General features: G+C 35.9%; 1 protein-coding gene across 3 annotated transcripts; it reads left to right on the top strand.

Annotated features, from left to right (window-relative positions):
- The first annotated feature begins 18 nt into the window (after window positions 1-18).
- DCLRE1A (DNA cross-link repair 1A) lies at window positions 19-18,688 on the top strand. Of its 3 annotated transcripts, none has more exons than XM_032281686.1 (10): window positions 21-134; window positions 642-1,772; window positions 3,481-5,160; window positions 6,503-6,636; window positions 8,027-8,145; window positions 9,612-9,752; window positions 11,270-11,415; window positions 12,188-12,342; window positions 16,212-16,353; window positions 18,106-18,688. In XM_032281686.1, exons 2-10 carry the CDS (start codon window positions 1,307-1,309, stop codon window positions 18,264-18,266), a joined length of 3,144 nt encoding a protein of 1,047 aa, XP_032137577.1. In that variant the 5' UTR covers window positions 21-134; window positions 642-1,306; the 3' UTR covers window positions 18,267-18,688. The 3 variants fall into 3 exon arrangements, with proteins under 3 accessions (XP_032137579.1, XP_032137577.1, XP_032137578.1); XM_032281687.1 differs by having other exon boundaries at window positions 92-179; XM_032281688.1 differs by lacking the exon at window positions 16,212-16,353 and having other exon boundaries at window positions 19-134.
- The last annotated feature ends 1,554 nt before the right edge of the window (window positions 18,689-20,242 follow it).

Below are 20,242 nucleotides of genomic sequence, written 5' to 3'. Positions count from 1 at the left end.
AATATAGTAAATCTGTAAGGACTTAAAAGGGCAGCCTATTTTTAAAAATTATTTTTAAAGTCTCTTTGACCAGCATCCGCCGATTCGACACGCTACTGTGGTAGCGGGAAGTTGTTCCCGCCAAGACTCTAAAGGTAAAGGGTGTAGGGATAACCTCAAGGGAGAAGGCTTTTTGTAAGGTGGGAGTGACTGGCGGAAGTGGCTTTCACTTATAAACAAATACAGCGTTTTGTCATCTGGGAGTGCTGAAAGTGCGAGCGCGAACAGATTTTTAGGTGGGGGTGCGGGGGAGAGCGGAAGCAGCTGAAGCGGCTCCCCCGGGGCGCCAGTGGCAGGTGGGCGGCGGCGAGGGTCCCTGAGGGCTGGCCTCAGAGTCTTCAGAAGGGGAGGGCTCTGTTTTTTTGGAGCTGGCTGTGCTTAATCTGGAGAGGGTTAAGGCCCCATTCCCTGGCCTTGCAGCCTCTAATGCCAGAAGAGAAGGGAGAGGCTGGCCTGTGACTCCGTTTTGAGCCTGGTGGACAGGGGGCCGGCCACTTTCAGGACCATTAGTGCATTACGGCGTCACACCTCAATACAAGCCCACCCTTCCACATATTTGAACTTTTCTTCACATATTTGAACTTTTTTTGCTCACTGTGCAGGGATTGTTCGTTGCTGCTGGAGGAAGATCATGGACTGTCCCGGGAAACCGAAGTTGAACATCCATTAGTTGTGGATAAGAGCAGTGACTTGGCGGTTTTTTGCGAATTACACCCCTCTTTGATTATGTTGTGACTAGTTTTGTTAGTAAACTGAGATAGCCATTTAGTGTTTGGGACACCTGTTGAGCCACTTGTCCGGTAACTGTGGTTGGATTTATGAATTATTTGGACGGTTGTCCACTTGAAATAGAACTGACAGTAGCTTCAAAGCTCATTTTAAGATGAAGCTGTTGAACCTATATTTCCCATTAGTGCTTAATTTTCTAAGTATTATTGATTCTTATTCTTATGAATCAAGTCCTGGAAAAAGCCAAGATAGTTGAATGAAATGGCACTCATAATGGAAAACTTCACAGTTGCTGCTCCTGTGATAGGTTTATCTTAGTTTTATTGTGGTATAAATGGAACAGTAGGTGTTCTCAGGCTCAAGTTTTCTAGCTTGCCAATATGTTCATTAACAGTCCTTTAGAGTCTCATTGAGTTGGTGGGGGCTTTGTTACCTTTATATTTTTCTCAGGAAAATAATTCCATAACTTTTTGTGACAAGAAATGGACTCTCAATTTACTTAAGATTAATACTTCTTGAATGATAAAATCATTTTGCCATGTTAGAAGACATTTTTTCCGAAGAAGACATTTGGGAATACAAATCTAAAAGAAAACCAAAACAAGTTGATCCAAATAATTGCTCTAAAAATATTCTAAAATCTGTTGAAAAGGGAACAGATGGAAAATACCAGTCAAAACGGAATAGAAAGAGAAAAAGAGCCACGGAAGCTAGAGAGAAGGTGAAGGACCATGAAATATCCCTTGAAGAAGCAGATTGTCAGACTTCTGCAGCTTCTAGTCAACATTCAAGTTGTGGAGATGGTAGTCAGCAGTCCCAAGACAAGGAGACCACTCCAGGAAAGCTCTGTAGAACTCACAAAAGCAAACACGTGTCCCCAAAGATACGTCCAGTTTATGATGGATACTGTCCAAATTGCCAGATGCCTTTTTCCTCATTGATAGGGCAGACACCTCGATGGCATGTTTTTGAATGTTTGGATTCTCCACCAGGCTCTGAAACAGGTAAGATTGCAGAAAAGGTAGCAGTTTCTAAATAATCTAAAAAGTCTTCATTAGGTCAGACATAACAATTCAGTGAAATGAGAAAGGCAAGCAGTAAACTAAAAGGGAGATGAGACACTGGGAGATACCATACCAGTCAATGGTATAATCATAAAGAAAATGGCAGACTGGAAAACAGTTTAAATACATTTTGTTATTTCATAAAAGTTCCTAAACATCTGGATTATTTTTCGTAAATGTTAATTGAATCCTTACTATGCTGGGTACTTTCACAACCACCATGTAAGGAAGGTGGTGTTGATATTTTATAGATGAAAGTTCTTAAAAGTCAAATACCTTGCCCAATTTGTCGTTTTTATGGAACTGTATAGAAAACTATAAATAGGCCAGGCACAGTGGCTCATGCCAGTAATCTCAGTACTTTGGGAGGTCAAGGCAGATGGATTACTTGAGCCTAGGAGTTCAAGACCAGCCTGCAAAACATGGTGAAACCCCATCTCTATAAAAAAATACCAAAATTACACAGGTGTGGTAGCTACGTGGAGGCTGAGGTGGGAGGATCACCTGAGCCCAGGTGGTTGAGGCTGTAGGATGCTGTGATCATGCCACTGCACTCCAGCCTGGGTGGGGCAACAGAGTGAGACCTTGTCTGAAAAAAAATAAGTATAGATATAGTGTGGTTTCTAAATATGGTTATGTTTTGGTCATCATGCTAATGTATACAGGAAGAGGAACTGTGAAGGAGTCATAGGTGATTAAGATTCTAACAAAAAGATGTGTCAAATGATAACAAAAGTATGCGTTTTTGTCTTTTAAAATATGTGATAAGTATTTAATATAGAAAATCCCACTTAGAATGCATATGGAGAATGCATTGTTGTGATAGTTTATATATTTTAAAGTAATCGTATATACTATATATAGATTTTTTAATCTGAAAAAGTTAAAATTCAGTAAAATAAAAAAATAATATTGTTTTCATATTATAATTCAGAATACATTTCATTATTAACCTGTAGTTATTTTAAAGTACTGCATGAAGATGCAAAAAAACCCCTTCTTTAAATTGGGCATTAGCCTTTCCCATAAAAGTATAGCAAGTGAAAACCTCATAAATTTGCTAGTAATTTGCTTTTATGTAACTTGAAAATCAGGAATGGAATTGGAGTCAATGGTTGAAGACCTTAGGGTGAAATGTCCTGTAGAGTGAAGCCACCTTAAAAATATTTTCTTTCAGTATTTCACTAAACTCCTTTGAATAGACTCTTAGATGGTTCTTCTTGAATTAAATTCTGTTCTATAACAAATGCTTTTATGAGGCAGTTTTAAGTTAGGTTTTAAACCACGAAGATTTCTAATTTAATGTAATATCTTTTTGAGGGGAAGGAGGTGTCATTTTTTGATAAACCTGGAAATTAACATATACAGGGATATGCAGAGATGGCTTATAGAAAGTTTCTCAATCATAATAGTTTGACAGGGAATAGTTTCCAAATTAGTAAAGCCTTACAATTAACCAATTTCTCAAATTCTATTTTTAGAATAGAATCTATAACTTTTCAGCGTATCAGCAATTATAACTAAACTTATTAAAATTGTTATTATATACAATGTGAATGTTAAATAATGGAACCCAATTTATAGGGCTATTGTTGTCAAAGCTTAGTCTCTGCTTTGATCCTATAATTTTTTTTAATTTAAATTTCAGAGTGTCCTGATGGTCTTCTGTGTACCTCAACAATTCCATTTCATTACAAGAGATACTCTCACTTCCTGCTAGCTCAAAGCAGAGCTAGTGAGTATCCTTTTAGCAGCCCATCACCTGCGTCAGGTGGCAGTTTCAGTGAGACTAAGTCAGGCATTCTTTGCAGTTTTGAGGAAAGATGGTCTTTGAATCGGAACCAAACTGATAACTCAGTTTCAAATGATCCCTTATTGATGACACAGTATTTAAGAAAATCTCCATCTCCAACTGAAGCCAATAAAAAGATTTCTGCTAATATCCAAACATCCCAACAAGCTCTGCAATTTACCGAATTTGTTGAGAATGACAAACTGGTAGGAGTTGCTTTGCCTCTTGCTGATGAAGAATTAAGCAGCCCAAACAACTCAGAACACATAAATTTGCCATTGCCAGAAAATGATTTTAGCGACTGTGGAATCTCCTATTCTCCACTTCAAAGCGATGAAGACCCTCATGATATCGATGAAAAACTGGATGATTCACAACAAGAATTGTTTTTTACAGAAAGCTCAAAAGATGGCAGCCTTGAAGAAGATGACAGCTGTACTTTGCTTATAAAACAACATAGTCCCTTACTGAAGGACCAGGACGAGAGCTGCACCAAAGTGAATAGTTGCTTAACTCAGGATAAGCATGATGAAGGATTGTATAGATTCAGTAGTCTAAATGATTTGTCTCAACCTATTTCCCAAAATAATGAGAGTACTTTGCCTTATGAGCCAGCATATGGTGGTGATTTTGTGTTGTTTCCACCTGCATTGGCAGGCAAGCTTGCTGCTTCTGTTCATCAGGCAACTAAAGCAAAATCTGATGAGCCAGAATTTCACTCATCTCAATCAAATAACCAGAAACAGGTAATTGAAGAGTCAGCTGTTTACAATCAAGTTTCTCTTTCGTTAGTTAAGAGTTTAACGTCGAAACCTTTTGAAAGCCAGGGAGGAGGATATCTTTCTTCCCAACCAACCCAAAGTAAAAATAGAAAATTACCAAGTGAGAGCTTGAATGCTAAGAATAATACTAACTCAGCATGCTTCTGCAGAAAGAAATTAGATGGTGTACCAGTTGGTAAAGCTACAGTTTTAAATACAGAAAACTTTTCTAGTACACCTGCTGCTAAGTCTTTGAAAATATTGCCTTCTGGTCCTAAGTGTAATGCAAGACATCGTTCTACCAAAGTAATGAAGCAAACAGATATAGGTGTGTATTTTGGACTACCTCCCAAAAGAAAAGAAGAGAAATTGCTAGAGGAAAGTGCATTAGAAGGGATAAACTTAAATCCAGTTCCAAGTCCTAATAAAAAGAGGTCCTGGCAGTGCAAGAGGAAAGCAGAAAAATCTTTAAGTGATTTAGAATTTGATGCGAAGAATTTAAATGAGAGTCAGCTTTCTGTGGAACTTTCTAGTGAGAGGTCACAGCGTCAAAAAAAGAGACTTAAAAAGTCAAATTCACCACAGGAAGGAGTGTATCAGAAGAAATCAGATCACCTTACTAATGCAGAATGTAAAACAGTCAATTTAAGTAAAGTCAAAATCTTCACAAAGTCAGCTCATGGTGGGCTGCAAAGGAGGAACAAGAAAATCCCAGAGTCATCTAATGTAGGAGAATTAAGAAAAAAGACATGTCCATTCTATAAGAAAATACCTGGTAAGTTGAAATGTCAATACGCAATATGTCAACAAAGACAACTTTTGAACTTTGTGTTTATTGCCCTGTTTGGGGTGTTTGTGTGTGCGTATGAAACAATTTTTTGTATGTGTTTCCTTTGCTTTTGTGATACTTCATGAGCCTCTAACATAGATATGATTTTTGCCTATTTGATTTTTTTTGCTACATTCAATTCATCAAGCTTCTGCTAAACGTCCTCTATATAAAGTGACAATACTAGTTAGGTAGATACTACTGGCTATAGAAGGATTAGTAAGAAAGGAGTAGGGATTCAGCTTAATACAAAAGGAGGAAAGGCATCTCTGTAAATAAATATAATAAAAGGCAGCCTCTTAAGTACTCATGAGAAATACAAAGTACTAAATAGTTTCTAAGAAGGAAAATGTCACAGGTTTTACATATAATAAATGCCAAAAATTTAAAAACCACATTATAACTTGCTTTCTCTGCCTTTTCATATACTTGGTTGCTGAAAGATTTTTAAAACACTTTGTTGATGTTCTAGATCTATAACTTGTTCAATTTATTTATGTAAAGAATAGCATTTATATGCTTTATAATACCATTGGTGTTTTTAATAATTATTTTGATTGGTTTTCTGTACCTGAAGTGAGCCTAAAACCATGTGTTGATAAGCCTCAATAGAATCGAGAAGTTATGCTTATTTATTTGCACATTGCCAATCAGCATACTTAGTTATTTTTTGCATGAGCACATTTTAGAACAGTATTTCTCAACCTCTTCTTCATCACTGCTCTTCTAGGGAGCCTTTTTGGGCATTTTTTTTTTCTTGTTTCCCACCCCACTCCTCCAGTCTGACTGTGCAGTGAAATTCAAAGATGATAGATATATTGTTTGTGTCTTATTGTACTGTGGCTCTTTGGAGAGCTACACACTTTTGTAACATGTGAGATTATGTTGGCCCTCAACCATTTTTGCTTCCTTAAATCAATACTGTCCCCCTGAGAATTCATGTTTTAGAAGAAAGTTAGCATTCTCCTTTTGCTGTTTTGAAGAAGTAAAGTGCTAAGTATTATGAAAGTATTAAAGAAGCAATTGGTTTGTAGCTCAAAATTTTATATATATATTTTTTGGTGCAGTTATTCACAAATAAAAGTTTCTATACTGAAATACTTGGTAGAAATGTATAAGACATTCTTTAGTGTCACCTTTTGCTAAATTTATGTGGTATCGGTTTTTAAATGTAGTTAAATTGGAAATAAGATGTAAAGAGGATAGAGGGTTCATTCAGTGTTTGTCATCAAACCGGATATCTTTGTTAGCTCTTGTTCAACCTATTGTATCGGTATTTTTCTTGCAGGAACTGGCTTTACAGTTGATGCCTTTCAGTATGGCGTGGTTGAAGGTTGCACAGCCTATTTTCTCACGCATTTTCATTCTGATCATTATGCTGGATTGTCTAAACACTTCACATTTCCAGTTTATTGTAGTGAGGTATGTTTGAATTGTCTAACTTTTGACTTTGTAGAATGCTGTGAATTTCTAAGCAATTTCATTAAAAAAGAATGAAACAGTAAGATCTTTCATTCTACTAGAAAAAATATGAGAAAACATATTCCACATAAAAGTTCTAAACTTAAATGAGTTAATGTCGGGTTTCCATTTTTAGAAAACATATGTTTTATTACGTGGAAAGAAAAGATAAACTATTTCACGATGTATTAAAAACAAGAAGCTTCATTTAGTAAACATTCACTGAAAGCCTAAATGGATTCTTAAGACAAAATACAGTCAGCCCGCTGTATCTGTGGGTTCCCTATCCATGGATTCAACCAACTGCAATCGAAAAGATTCAAAAATAAAAACTAATACAACAATAAAAAATAATACAAACTTTAAAATACGGCATAACAACTATATAGCATTTACATTGTATTAGGTGTTATAATTAATCTAAAGATGATTTAAAGGGGTTGTGCATAGGTTGTATGCAAATACTATGCCATTTTATATAAGAAACTTGAGCATCCCCAGAGTTTGGTATCCTCAGCGGGCCCTGAAACCAGTCCCCTGCAGGTACCGAGGGACCTGACTATATCTAACTTCAAGGAGCTTATAGCTCCAGAGGAAGCATTCGTAAATAATGCCACATTGGGATTGGTATTATAATAGAAAAATGAATGGAGTACCTAGGAGTAGGGAGAAGAGCGTGCTTTACCCTGTCCTGGGCTAAAGTTAGACACCGTTTTGTGGGTGAAAGATACCTTCAACTAATCATTAAAAGGAGAACATTTTAATGCTTATTACTAAGGGCTTGAACTAGAATTTGATTTAATCCTCACAGCATACTTGAAGTACCCTCTGTTTATTAATGAAGCACCTGAGGTTTGGAGAGGTTAAGTGGTGTGCCCCAGGTCACAGAGCTAGGAATGGCAGAGTCTGAATTTGTATATGCAAATCTGTCTGATTCCAGGATGAGGCAGAGGAAAGAGCGTTCCAAGTAGAGAGTAAAGTTTATGTAAAGGCACAGGCACCTGAGAAATATGCCCATTCCAGGCACTTCAGATTATTCAGAATGGCTAGAAGGAAAGGCAGGGAATAACAGGAGACAAACCCACAGGAGTGGGCTGAGACCAGATCACTCAGGCTTTTGTATGTCAGGCTGGGACGGATGGACGTTTCATAGATGAGGTGAAGTCAGTGATGATGTTCAAGCAGAGTAGTGGCACAGTCATTATAGGAAATTCTTCCTGGCATTATGGAGTGTCTACCTAAATATAAACAGGGAAAGGGATGTTATTAAGATGCTGTGGTTCTAAACTAGATATGAAATAAAATACTTAGTGTCTTACTGTATCAGCAATAAGTACATCTTGTTTTGTAGATAACTGGCAATTTGTTGAAGAGCAAGCTTCATGTGCAAGAACAATATATTCATCCATTGCCACTGGACACTGAATGTATCGTGAATGGTGTCAAAGTTGTTTTGCTTGATGCCAATCAGTAAGTATTAAAGTCATCTTAATAGCACATTTTTTTTAAATATTCAAAAGGACAGCGCTTTCGCATGATTATTTAATAACTTTTTCATTGGAATTAATATGCTTGATATTTCTTAAAACTTGAGTAAGTTGTTTCTCCTTTTGAAAAAAATGTACACAGTTATAGACTCAGATATTAAAAGTAAAGAGATCTTCTAAATGTTATCTGACCCATTTTTTATCCAGTTTAAATTACTACACTTCTCATCTGAGATTCCAGCTTATTTTTTAAAATACTTTAACATATTGTTGCTGCTGTTCTTTGCAAGATAACCTTTTGCCATTTTCTTTAATATCATTTATCATTTATATAAATTAACAGTTTATACTATCTTCAGATACTAGAGGGTCGGTTTTATCTCCTCCCAGCCCTTTTTAAACTAAGAAATCATTCATCCTCTGGATATTTAAGATTTGGAAGATTTTTTTTCTTGGAAATGGCCTGTATTTTTCCCTCTTTTTTTTCATTTAACATAAAGTAGTATCAGCATTCATGTTGTCAAAACACAACTATAAACTCTGCTTCTTTCTACTTTCCATAGAATGTTAGCCCTCTGTACCATGGAGGTCATAGATGAAGAGAAAGAAAACTAAATCTAGGTTTCCTAAAATCCAGGCCAATGCTATTACATTAGGTTGCTTTTAAAGTTTTTTTGGTCTACTGTCTTTGCAGCTGTTTGTTATTGTTGTTGTTGTTGTTAAATTGCCAGTCTGAGTTTTTATTTTTATTTTTTGAGATGGAGTTTTGCTCTTTTTGCCCAGGTTGGAGTGCAATGGCACAGTCTTGGCTTACTGCAACTTCCGCCTCCTGGGCTTAAGTGATTCTCCTGCCTCAGCCTCTTGAGTAGCTAGGATTACAGGTGTGCACTTCCATGCCCAGCTAATTTTTGTATTTTTGGTAGAGGTAGGGTTTCACCATGTTGGCCAGGCTGGTCTCTAACTCCTGACCTCATGTGATTCGCCCACCTCAGCCTCCCAAAGTGCTGGGATTACAGGGTGAGCCACCATGCCCAGCTGAGTTCTGATTTTTAGGCAACTTTATGGGGTTTTCACCATAGATCACAAAGTTAGCATCAAGCTGTTATCATGTACATAGTTCAATGTTTCAGGTATACAAAACAGTCTTACCTGGCATAATATTCCAAGGGTTCAGAGTTCATTTCCCAGAAGCCGGCCAAGGGCCAGCCCCGAAGACAAGCTTTTCTTGGGAATGTGTGGAGTTTGAGCAACCTGGGTCTGCCTTTCTGCACACCAGTTCTTTTTCTGATGTAAATTTCCTCGAGTTAAAGTGCTGCATTTCCTCTGTAGTGCAATGCTATGTCATTGTGGTCAGCTAATAAAGTGTGTTCACTTGTTGATACTAAAATAGATACTGTTCCTTTAGATGCTTGCCTGTGTTAAGAATATTCCTTTGAAATTTATGTTCAGCTGTCCAGGTGCTGTCATGATCCTCTTTTGTCTTCCTAATGGTACTGTCATATTACACACGGGAGACTTCAGAGCAGATCCCAGCATGGAACGTTCTCTTCTTGCGAAGCGGAAAGTCCATATGCTGTACTTAGATACCACGTAAGAGAGGCTTTCTTTGTGTGCTTCCTTTTCCCTCTGACAGCCTTTGTGTATCATGGTCATCAAAATGATGGCTTATTGCCAGTTATTATTTTAAAGGTCTTTATCAGAGGGATGCTATTTGAAAAAAGATGTATACTTGCTTAAGGGCAAATTTGGGATTGCATGTGTTAACTGACTACAGCTCATTTGTTTTGTGATTTATTTTTGAAAATATGGCATATGAGAATCCTGTTACTGAAACAAGGAAGGAAAACTTAGGAGCAAACTTTAGGAAGACACCCTTTTAAGTTGTCCTTTCAGAGTATCTGTGTAGCTATTAATTGTAAAGAGAAGACAGAGGCCAAAATGTGATTCTGTTTTTGAGTATTCAAAGTTACTGGTGTTCTTTTCTTAAAAAGGTAATTTATAAGTGACAGTTCTGAATTCTTGAGTACTATAAATATAATGACATAAGCCATTACATTTTAACTGTATATATATTTCTCCTTAGCTTTATTAAGTAAATAAAAATTATATATATTACTGGTATATGATGTGATTTCATATATTAAAATATCTCGTCAACTGGTTAGAAATTAACCATTTCAACCTGTTTCAAGGAGAAGTATGTTTGGATACAATATTTTAGTAAAAGATGGTCTTTCTACATCCAGTTTTCTCATACTGTAACTGATTTTTCCATTCTTCTATATGGATTTTAAGCACTGGATAAATAAAGAAAATAAGTTAAAAAGAAAAACAGCTCTTTTTTGTTACCTAGTTCTCTTCTCATACAATTCTGAATTTCGTCATGGGTTTTAATAGGAGAAAGGTTTTTCTTCCTCTTGTCTAGTGGTTGACTAACAAAACAATTCTGAAAATTGGGAAAAATATGTTTATTTGGTTTTTGTAGTTTATTACATTTTTAGGGAAAAAGTGCTTTTCATCTCGAATATAGATATATAGTAGCTTAGAGTTAATTTTTCACTGGGTTATAGATCTGTTGTATTTGTGTATACACGTATATACACAGTATATATATTTTATGTAAGAAATGATCTTAATATCAATCATGTCAATATTAACTGATTTAAAACTGTTTCACTAAATTCATAGTTTCATTATTTTAATAATTTTTTATTAGATCAACAATGTTTAGCTCAGATATAATCTTTATCAATAGGATTTTTTGATAGTGTTTGGAGTTAAATAAAAGATATTGAGGTTTATAATTTATAACTAAAATTGGCCTGCTAGAAATATTCTTGGAGAAAAAAATCTTCAAAAAGATAATTTTTTAAGGATGATGAAAGAAATATAATGAAAAAGATATATTGAAAACTTAGAATTTTGTCATAAGTTAGTAGTAACTGATAAATAATTATAACCACAGACAGTGAAATAACTTGTGGTGTTAATATAGTATACTACTGTTGTATGCAAGTTGCTAAAGCTTCTTTTCTAAAGTAGCATCTGGCTTAAGGCTACGGCTTTCTTATTGTTCTTTTAATAAGTACCATGTTTCCATATTACAGATATTGTAGCCCAGAATACACCTTTCCATCTCAGCAAGAGGTTATCCAGTTTGCCATCAACACTGCCTTTGAGGCTGTAACTCTAAACCCACGTGCTCTTGTTGTCTGTGGTACTTACTCTATTGGAAAAGAGAAAATCTTCCTAGGTGAGTGGTAGGTGTATCTAATTTACATTAATATATTATAAAGATCAAATTCTTTTTGCATAAAGCCCTTTCAGTTTCTACTCTTGCATTTGATAATTATTTCCTGTAATGATTCAATATTACCTTTGAAGTTGAGGGAAAATTTTAGTTTGAAACATTTAATCTTTGAAGGTTTGACTTTATGGAAACATTTGTTAAGTGTGTTTAATTTAGGCTTTCTAGATGTAAGAAATGTATAGAGCAACTGCTCGTGCTGCATTATTATTTAATAAACTTTGAAAGATGACTAATACATAATTGTATTGCTGCATTCTTTGAGGATGATAGTTAATTATATTAGCAATCAGTTTTAATTTTTGTTCCTAAATGATTTCTGGATATATAACTGTAGTTTGTCCAGGTAGTATTATACTAATTTGCAAAATATTTCCATTTCTTCTTAAGTGCGGTCACATTATATCACACATTAAGGGTGATAAAGCTGGGGCTTTTAACCTCCCCAAATTTAGTTCCTTCCCTTCCTCTACCTACTTTCCATACACTTTTGCAGTTTTTAAATAGTCTTTAAAAATAAATTATTTGGTTTTCTTACAATTTATTCTGCACAGTAAACTAAAACAATGATTCAGCCTTTTTTGAGATATCATGGTAAAAGTGTGAATATTTTGAATTTCCTTTTATTTGGTAAATTCTTACTTTAAAATTTGCTTAAACTATAACTTTTTTCACCAGCTGTAAGTTTACTATTTTTAACCTTTTCCTTTGCCCATAGCCATTGCTGATGTTTTAGGTTCAAAAGTGGGCATGTCCCAAGAAAAATATAAAACACTACAGTGCCTCAATATACCAGAAATTAATTCACTCATCACTACAGACATGTGCGGTTCATTGGTTCACCTTCTCCCAATGATGCAAATTAATTTCAAGGTAAGCATTCAAAAGATATGTGTTTTGGGGAGAACTAAAAAATGTAATCTGATGATTGTAAACTGCATTTAACTTAGAGGGATTCAATTATAATAGAGTCACTCATAGTAAAATTTGCCCTAGACAGTCTTTTAAGAGGAATTTTAAATGTTTGTGGTTTTTCTATAAGTGCAACTCTGTAGAGTAGTTCATATGCCCACCAGAAGTTTAGGAACTAGAGAACTAACATGTAGGAAGGAACAAAAATGGAAAGGTATGCAGCTGTCTGGTCATTCAAATCTTCAATTTTTAAGATTATTTTCCAGTTCTTTCTAGGTCAGTGAGGAAATGAGGGGAGAATCTAAGAAATTCTTACTTTACTTCAGGTCTGTTCTATTCTTTATTAATATTAAGCCTCTCTAGATTGATATATATTGAAAATTTACTTGTCATGACAATTAAATGAAATAGTGGAAGTGTGTCCTAAGACGAAGTTTGAGCATTAGTTCCAAGGTGTAAATTAAGACATATGATATGACCTTCCTGGGATTTGGGGGCTTATTTGTCAGATTTATTCATATACTAACTAAGGGTTGTTCCATATACTACCATTTTGACACCTGGCAGTTGAATACATCAAACCTGTATGTTAAAAAAGAAATTTAGAACGTAATGCATGGAACAATGTATTTTCACATTTGCTGTTGTGTTTATGAAATAAAAAGAATGAATGAGAATGAGGCAATGGAGACAGTAAGACTAGAGCATGGCGTAAAGAGGGGATGGATACTTTGATGGCCAAAGGGAGGGGGTTTGCTTGTTTGTTAACTGTCAGAGATGAGAATTTTGATGTTGTGAGGGTCAGGGAGAATCTAAGATAAGAGGATAATTGATGAAGTAAGGTTTCTGAGCAGCATCTGAAACATAGGTAGTGAGGTGCATCCACTTTGAACAGGAAGAGGGCCACGTCTTCCTTTGACAATTCCCTCACAACCTACCACTCTGCAGACTGTGTGCTCTGATGCATATGGCCTTCTTTTAGAGAGCATGTATGTATAAATCCCAACTTAAACAAGATTTACATTTTCACAACTACAAATTCAAGCATAATTTTTTTTTTGAGACAGAATCTTGCTCTGTTGCCCAGGCTGGAGTGCAGTGGTGCAATCTTGGCTCATTGCAACCTCCACCTCCCAGGTTCAAGAGATTCTCATGCCTCAGCCTTCTGAGTGGCTGGAATTACAGGCATATGCCACCATGCCCTGTTAATTTTTGTATTTTTAGCAGAGACAGGGTTTCGCCATGTTGTCCAGGCTGGTCTCAAACTCCTGAGCTCAAGTGATCTGCCCTCCTCAGCCTCCCAAAGTGCTGATGCTACAGGTGTGAGCCACCATGCCTGGCCTAAGATAACTTTTTAATACAGGAATTCAAATTGGTTTTAATAACTCAGAAATGTTCATTCTGAATTTTTTTTTGAGGCTAGCGTCCTTGGAGGAGTGATCTGGAGTCATTAAATCTATATTTTTGATAGTCGTCAAGCCTGTATTTTTCCACATCTATGATTTTATAATAAAACACAAGTTCTTTGTGAAAAGGTCAATCTGTAAGGCTCCTAGATGCTGATGATGGAATAGATGATGAGAGATAGAGAAAGCTGAGAAAGGGCAAGTGGTTTCCATTGGAAGGTGGGGTTTACTGATCTCCTGCCCAGGAGGCTGTAAGCTTGCAGAAAGTGAAGTCTGTATCCTCTTGTCCTCCACACTGACACAAGCTACTATGTAATACCGGAGCAGATATTTATTGGTATTGCCTTCAGTAGTCCCTCCCCTTCCTCCATTAAAGTGACTAGGTATTGATCATATTTTTTGAAGACTTTTTTTCTTTTAAAATTCATTTATTAAACATTCTAGCAATGATAATCAAATATGTATTTAAAATGTTTTTGAATAGGTGATACATTGACAAGGGTAAAAACAAAAATATAAAATGGCATATTGTAAAAAGTTTTGTTCCCTCTCCTGTGCCTGATTTACTCACGTATTTTCAGAAAATTTCTCACCTCTAGGACACAAATGGAGCAGAAGCTGATAGTAATCATAATACTACATTTTAGTTTGTAATTCGAGCCCATTTTTTTTTAACCAGCCAAAAATTGTGTTTCATGAAAGGTAATTACTTTTTGTGAAAAGATAATCCTAACGGTTTTCAAGGCGCCCAATGCACCTTTGAAAGGCTATAAATAATACCATTCATGCCATCTAGTTCAACATCTGAAGTTCACATATGTGCTAAAAAAAATAGTTGACTACCACCTCTGATTTAAACCTGATTGATTGATGATGGTAAAGTGTTACAACAATGGTATTATAGATGATTATTTGCATGCTGAAAAAATAATTCTAGTAATATTGCTAAAAGTCTTTTTCTTCCAAACTGGTTACTAATAAATGGAGAGAGACAAGTCATAAATCAGGGATTTCATGTTGACTAAACTATTCTTAATAAATTTCCTCATGAGAATGTGTTCAGATTGTGGTTAATGGACTACTTATACCTGTCGATAGTCCTTTTTTTCTGTATGTTTGGCTTGTACGATAATATCTGAAGTTTTTGTTTATGGCACAGGTTAAAGATGTTTTTATGGTAACTCTAATTTGTCCCACAGAAAGCAAATGTTATCATTTAATTCTTCTGGATGTTTTTGCAGAGACAAATAGGAATGGACAGGTTTGATGATATGTATTGAAAGTTGGACTTATTTTATGTATTATATGTAAAATTATTATAAACCTCAGTTTCCTATTTTCTTTGTGAGGACAAGGGCAGAAGGAATAGTGATTAAACAAATTACATTAGGTAGGTGCTAGACTAAGTAAAACTTACAAATGTGCAGAGCCAAGAATACTGAAATGGAAATTTAGTTATGTATCCATAACTAACTTTTTTTGTATGTGTATAGTAATTGAAGAAATATGGTTGTCTTATGGTAGGTATTTTGATATTCACTTCTAATTAATATAGGGTTCTTATTCGATATAAAAGAGATCAAAAGATTGTTATCAATTCATCAATAAAGTGAATTTTATTATTAATTCATTCTAAGTCTTTGAAACTTTGGGTTTTGGTCTTCAGACCAGAAGTATTAGATTTTTTTGTATCTTTCATGCCGTTATTATTTATAACTGGATTTCTCTTATCTTTCAAAGATTGAACTTCAGTCATTGATTTTTCTAAGAGTTTTATCAAATGTCATCATTTATTATGACTTTAGGGAAGTTTTATTTCACTCAGGGCTTATAAGGGGAGCATATTGCTTCCAATGATAGTGGCATGAAAAGTTTTAAAATAAATCTAGTTTATGTTTAAAGGGTGAAAGGCGCAAATACCTGAAAAGAATGCTATTAAGCAGCTGTAAAATGTATCTCTGTGTTGAGTATAATGCCATTCACAGAAAATTATTTCTTTCTGTCCGACTAGCTATCACCTGTTGGTGTATATGCATGGAGATATGTTTGCATTGGTGTTTGCCATTATTGATATTATTTTTGTGGAGTAAGATTTGGAGAGTAGTTTTGTTTTTGTTTTTGGTAGCTATCGGAATTGTAATTTGTTTACACCTAATTGCTTGTGTTTCAAGTTATCTCATTATACTTGTTTTTTTCCAGACCGTACTTGTTTAACTTCAGATAAGTGAAGGAGAAAATATTTCATATATGTATTTTTTTCAAGGATTATTTTTTAGAAGCATGGCACTAGGTATTTTAAGCTAATGCTTAACAAGTGACAACTCCCTATGCCTACACCAGTGTAACTTCTTTAATCAGTCTGTTTTATTCCACATAACTCATCTCCATTGACCTCTAAATTGATATGCTATTTTTATTTAACAGAGCTTACAGAGTCATTTGAAGAAGTACGGTGGGAAATATGATCGGATTTTGGCGTTTAGACCTACAGGATGGACACACTCTAACAAGTTCACTAGTATAGCAGATGTTATTCCCCAGACCAAAGGAAACATTTCAATATATGGTATAGTTATTAAATTTTGTCACTTTTAATGTTTATAATTACTTTATATTTTTTAAAAGTGTTGTAAAAATTGAATCAAAAAAAAAATAGGCACCAAAGAATTTAACAATTGAAGAGTTTTCAAATCTCTCTGCAACTCTAATTCTGTATCTAGTCCATTGTAAACTGATGTAAAAGAACTTGATTAGTAAATAGACATTGATGAATACAGATCATTTCACTTGTGTGATCAGTGATACTGAGAGGAAATTGCAGAATTACTTGAAAGGAGGACTGCTGTGGTTATATACCGGAAGTATAGATAACACTGTGAAATTGGGAGCAGGAAGATAATGGGCTAGATGTGGTGACAGCAGGAGATACAGACTTGCCTGTTTTCATCCTTGGAGGTTTACCAGTGCCTTCAGAGTTGGCTTATTGCAGTGACAGCTGATGGAAACATGTTTGGTGTGTCTCCAGACCAGTGAGTTACCCTCAGCCTCTAAAGACTCTAGTTTACTGAAAATAGGATCCTTCCCACCTTTCTCTGTGATACCTGATCATCAATAAAGAAGATAAAGGGTGGGTTTCTTTGTTTTTGTTTTTGTTTTTAAATATGTGCAAAGTTTAGGGACAAATCTGCTTACCTGCTCTGGAGGTGAGTGTCCTGGTTGTTAGTCTTCACATTTGACTCATACTTCTTCCATATTTTCCTGAAACCTGTAGCTAACTAAAGTGCCTAAAGGAAGAAATGTTTAAAAAGAAGAAAATCCTAATTAAATAGGACTCTCTAGAAATGCATATTATTAAGTATATACACAAAAAAGTCATAGATTTTTGAACGTTCTAAGTTTCATATCTGTGTTTGTCCGTTCTCACGCTGCTTTAAAGAACTACCTGAAACTGGATAATTTATGCATAATAGAGGTTTAATTGACTTGCAGTTCCACCAGCTTAACAGGAAGCATGACTGGGAGGCCTCAGGAAACTTGCAGTTATGACAGAAGGCAAAGGGCAAGCAATCACAACTTACCCTAGTGGAGCAGGAGAGTGAGAGAAAGCGAGCACAAAGGGGGAAGTGCCACATACTTTGAAACCATCAGATCTGAGAACTCACTCACTATCTTATTATTGTTTGGTTTCTTTTTTTGAGACACAGTCTTGCTCCACTGGTCAGGCTGCAGTGCAGTGGCACGATCACAGCTCACTGCAACCTCCGCCTCCCAGGCTCAAGCAATTCTTTTGCCTCAGCCTCCCCAGTAGCTAGGATTACAGGCACCTGCCACCACACCTGGCTAATTTTTGTGTTTTTGGGAGAGATGGGGTTTCACCATGTTGGCCAGGCTGATCTTCAACTCCTGATCTCAGATAATCCACCTGCCTCTGCTTCCCAAAGTGCTGGGATTACAGGCATGAGCAACTGCACCTGGCCAAGAACTCACTATCACGAGAACAACAAGGGGGGGATCCGCCCCCATGATTCAATGACCTCCTACCAGGCCCCTCCCCCAACACATAGGGATTACAATTTGGGATGAGAGTTGGGTGGGGACACAGAGCCAAACCATATTGGTATTATTTTAATGTCTTAATCTTTATTATTCATAAAAGGTATCAACAAGTTTTCTTATCAAAACTAAAGTACCAAGGAATTTTTGACAAAAATACCATGGATTGCTTTTCTCCTTTGTTTTATTCTATTTTATTTTAGGACTGTGAATTTTTAAATTAGTTTGATTTTTAGTGTACAACTTCATTTCTTTGGTGTTACAGGAATTCCTTACAGTGAACACAGCAGCTACCTGGAAATGAAACGCTTTGTCCAGTGGCTGAAGCCCCAGAAGATCATACCTACTGTAAATGTTGGCACCTGGAAATCTAGGAGCACGATGGAGAAATATTTTAGAGAGTGGAAAATGGAAGCTGGATATTGATAATATCTCGGAGGATTCAGTAGTAGTTAAGTTCCTTCGTTGTAGCTTGTTAGTAGTGAAGTCTATAGAGATATGAAATGCACTTTGTGTGGAAAACCTTCATGAAGATTGTTCAGATAGTTTAGTTTCTCATTTATGTTTGAACAACATGTTCCTGGTGCTGAATGCCTCTCAGCATCATCAAGGATAACTGAAACTGAGTCTCCCTGGGACCCTTAATTTCTTGCCCCTTGTCCTCCATGGGCAGTTATATTCTGCATCAAGCCCTAGAAGAGGAAGCAAAGGCAGATTCAGGGACCAAAAGGATTAAGGATAATTAATAAACTAGATTGAAACATGATATATATAAGCAATTATGTATCTTTAAAATTATGTGATGAAACTTTTATATGTATACTTAAATAAAATTAATATAAAATTTGCTCTACTGTCTTTTGGTGGTTTTTTGTTTTATTTTTAATAGGCTTTATTTATTTTAAATTTATTATTATTATTTTTTGAGACAGATTCTTGCACTGTCACCCAGGCTAGAGTGTAATGGCGTGATCTTGGCTCACTGCAACCTCTGCCTCCCAGGTTCAAGTGATTCTTCAGCCTCAGCCTCCCGAGTAGGTGGGATTACAAGCGCCTGCTACCACGCCTGGCTAATTTTTTGTATTTTTAGTAGAGATGGAGTTTCACCATGTTGGCCAGGCTGATCTCAAACTCCTAACCTTGTGATCCACCCACCTTGGCCTCCCAAAGTGCTGGGATTACAGGCGTCAGCTACCACACCCAACCTGACTTTATTTTTCAGAGCAGTTTTAGGTTCCCAACAAAAGTGAGTAGAAGGTACAGAGATTTCCCATATACTTCCTGCGACCCCTACATGCTTAACTCTCCCATGATCAACATCACTCACCTGAGTGGTTCCTTTGTGATAATAGATGAACCTACATTCATACATCATAATCACCCAAAGTCTACAATTTACGTTAGGGTCCCTCTTGGTGTTGTACATTTTTTGGTTTGTACAATGTATAATGACATATATCCACCATTTTAATATCCTACAAAATTTTTGCTGTTCCCCAAATCCTCTTTTCTCTGCTTATTCATACCTCCATCCTCCCAAACCCCTGGCAAGCAGTGATCTTTTTGCTGTCTCCATAATTTTGCTCTTTCCAAAATGCCATATAGTTGGAATCATACAGTAGGTATCCTTTTCGGATTTGTTTTTTTCACTTTGTAATATACATTTAAGGGTCTTCCATGTCATTTTGCGGCTTGATAGCTCATTTCTTTCTAGCACTGAATACTATTCCATTGTATGGATATAGCTCAGTTTGTTTATCCATCACCTACTGAAAGACATCTTGATTGCTTCCAAGTTTTGGCAATGAGGAATAAAGCTTCTATAAACATATGAATGCAGGTTTTTCTGTAGGCTAAGTTTTCAACACCTTTGGGTAAATATCATACTACCCAGCAAACTCAGTTCTTGATTTGAGTATGTTTGGTTTTATAAGAAAATGCCAAACTGTCTTCCAAAGTGGCTATGCAATTTTGTGTTCCCACCAGCAACTAATGAGCGTTCCTGTTGCTTCACATCCTCACCGGCACTTGGTGTCAGTTACCTGGATTGTGGTTGTTCTCTTAATTGTATAACAATATCTTATTTTTGTTTTATTTTGCATTTCCCTAATGACGTATGATATGGAACATCTTTTCATATGCTTCTTTACCATCTATATATCTTCTCTGATGAAGTGTCTGTTCAGATCTTTTGCCCACTTTTTAATTTGAGTTGTTCATTTCCTTATTGTTGAAGGTTTATATAGTTGTATTTTTAAAAAACATTATAGTACTTTGAGTTGCTGTTTTATGTTGTTGTTGTTTTTTTAAGAGAGTCTTACTAGGTTGCCCATGCAGGAGTGCAGTAGCTATTCATGGGTGCAATTATAGCACAGTACAGCTTCAAGCTGTCCTCTTGCCTC

Source organism: Sapajus apella, unplaced genomic scaffold (assembly GCF_009761245.1).
Source record: "Sapajus apella isolate SASKATOON/1434 unplaced genomic scaffold, GSC_monkey_1.0 scaffold13, whole genome shotgun sequence".
In the NCBI taxonomy this organism is placed as follows: Eukaryota; Metazoa; Chordata; class Mammalia; order Primates; family Cebidae; genus Sapajus; species Sapajus apella.
Note: the sequence above shows the minus strand (reverse complement) of the source record. Positions and strands in the feature narration are given on the sequence as shown.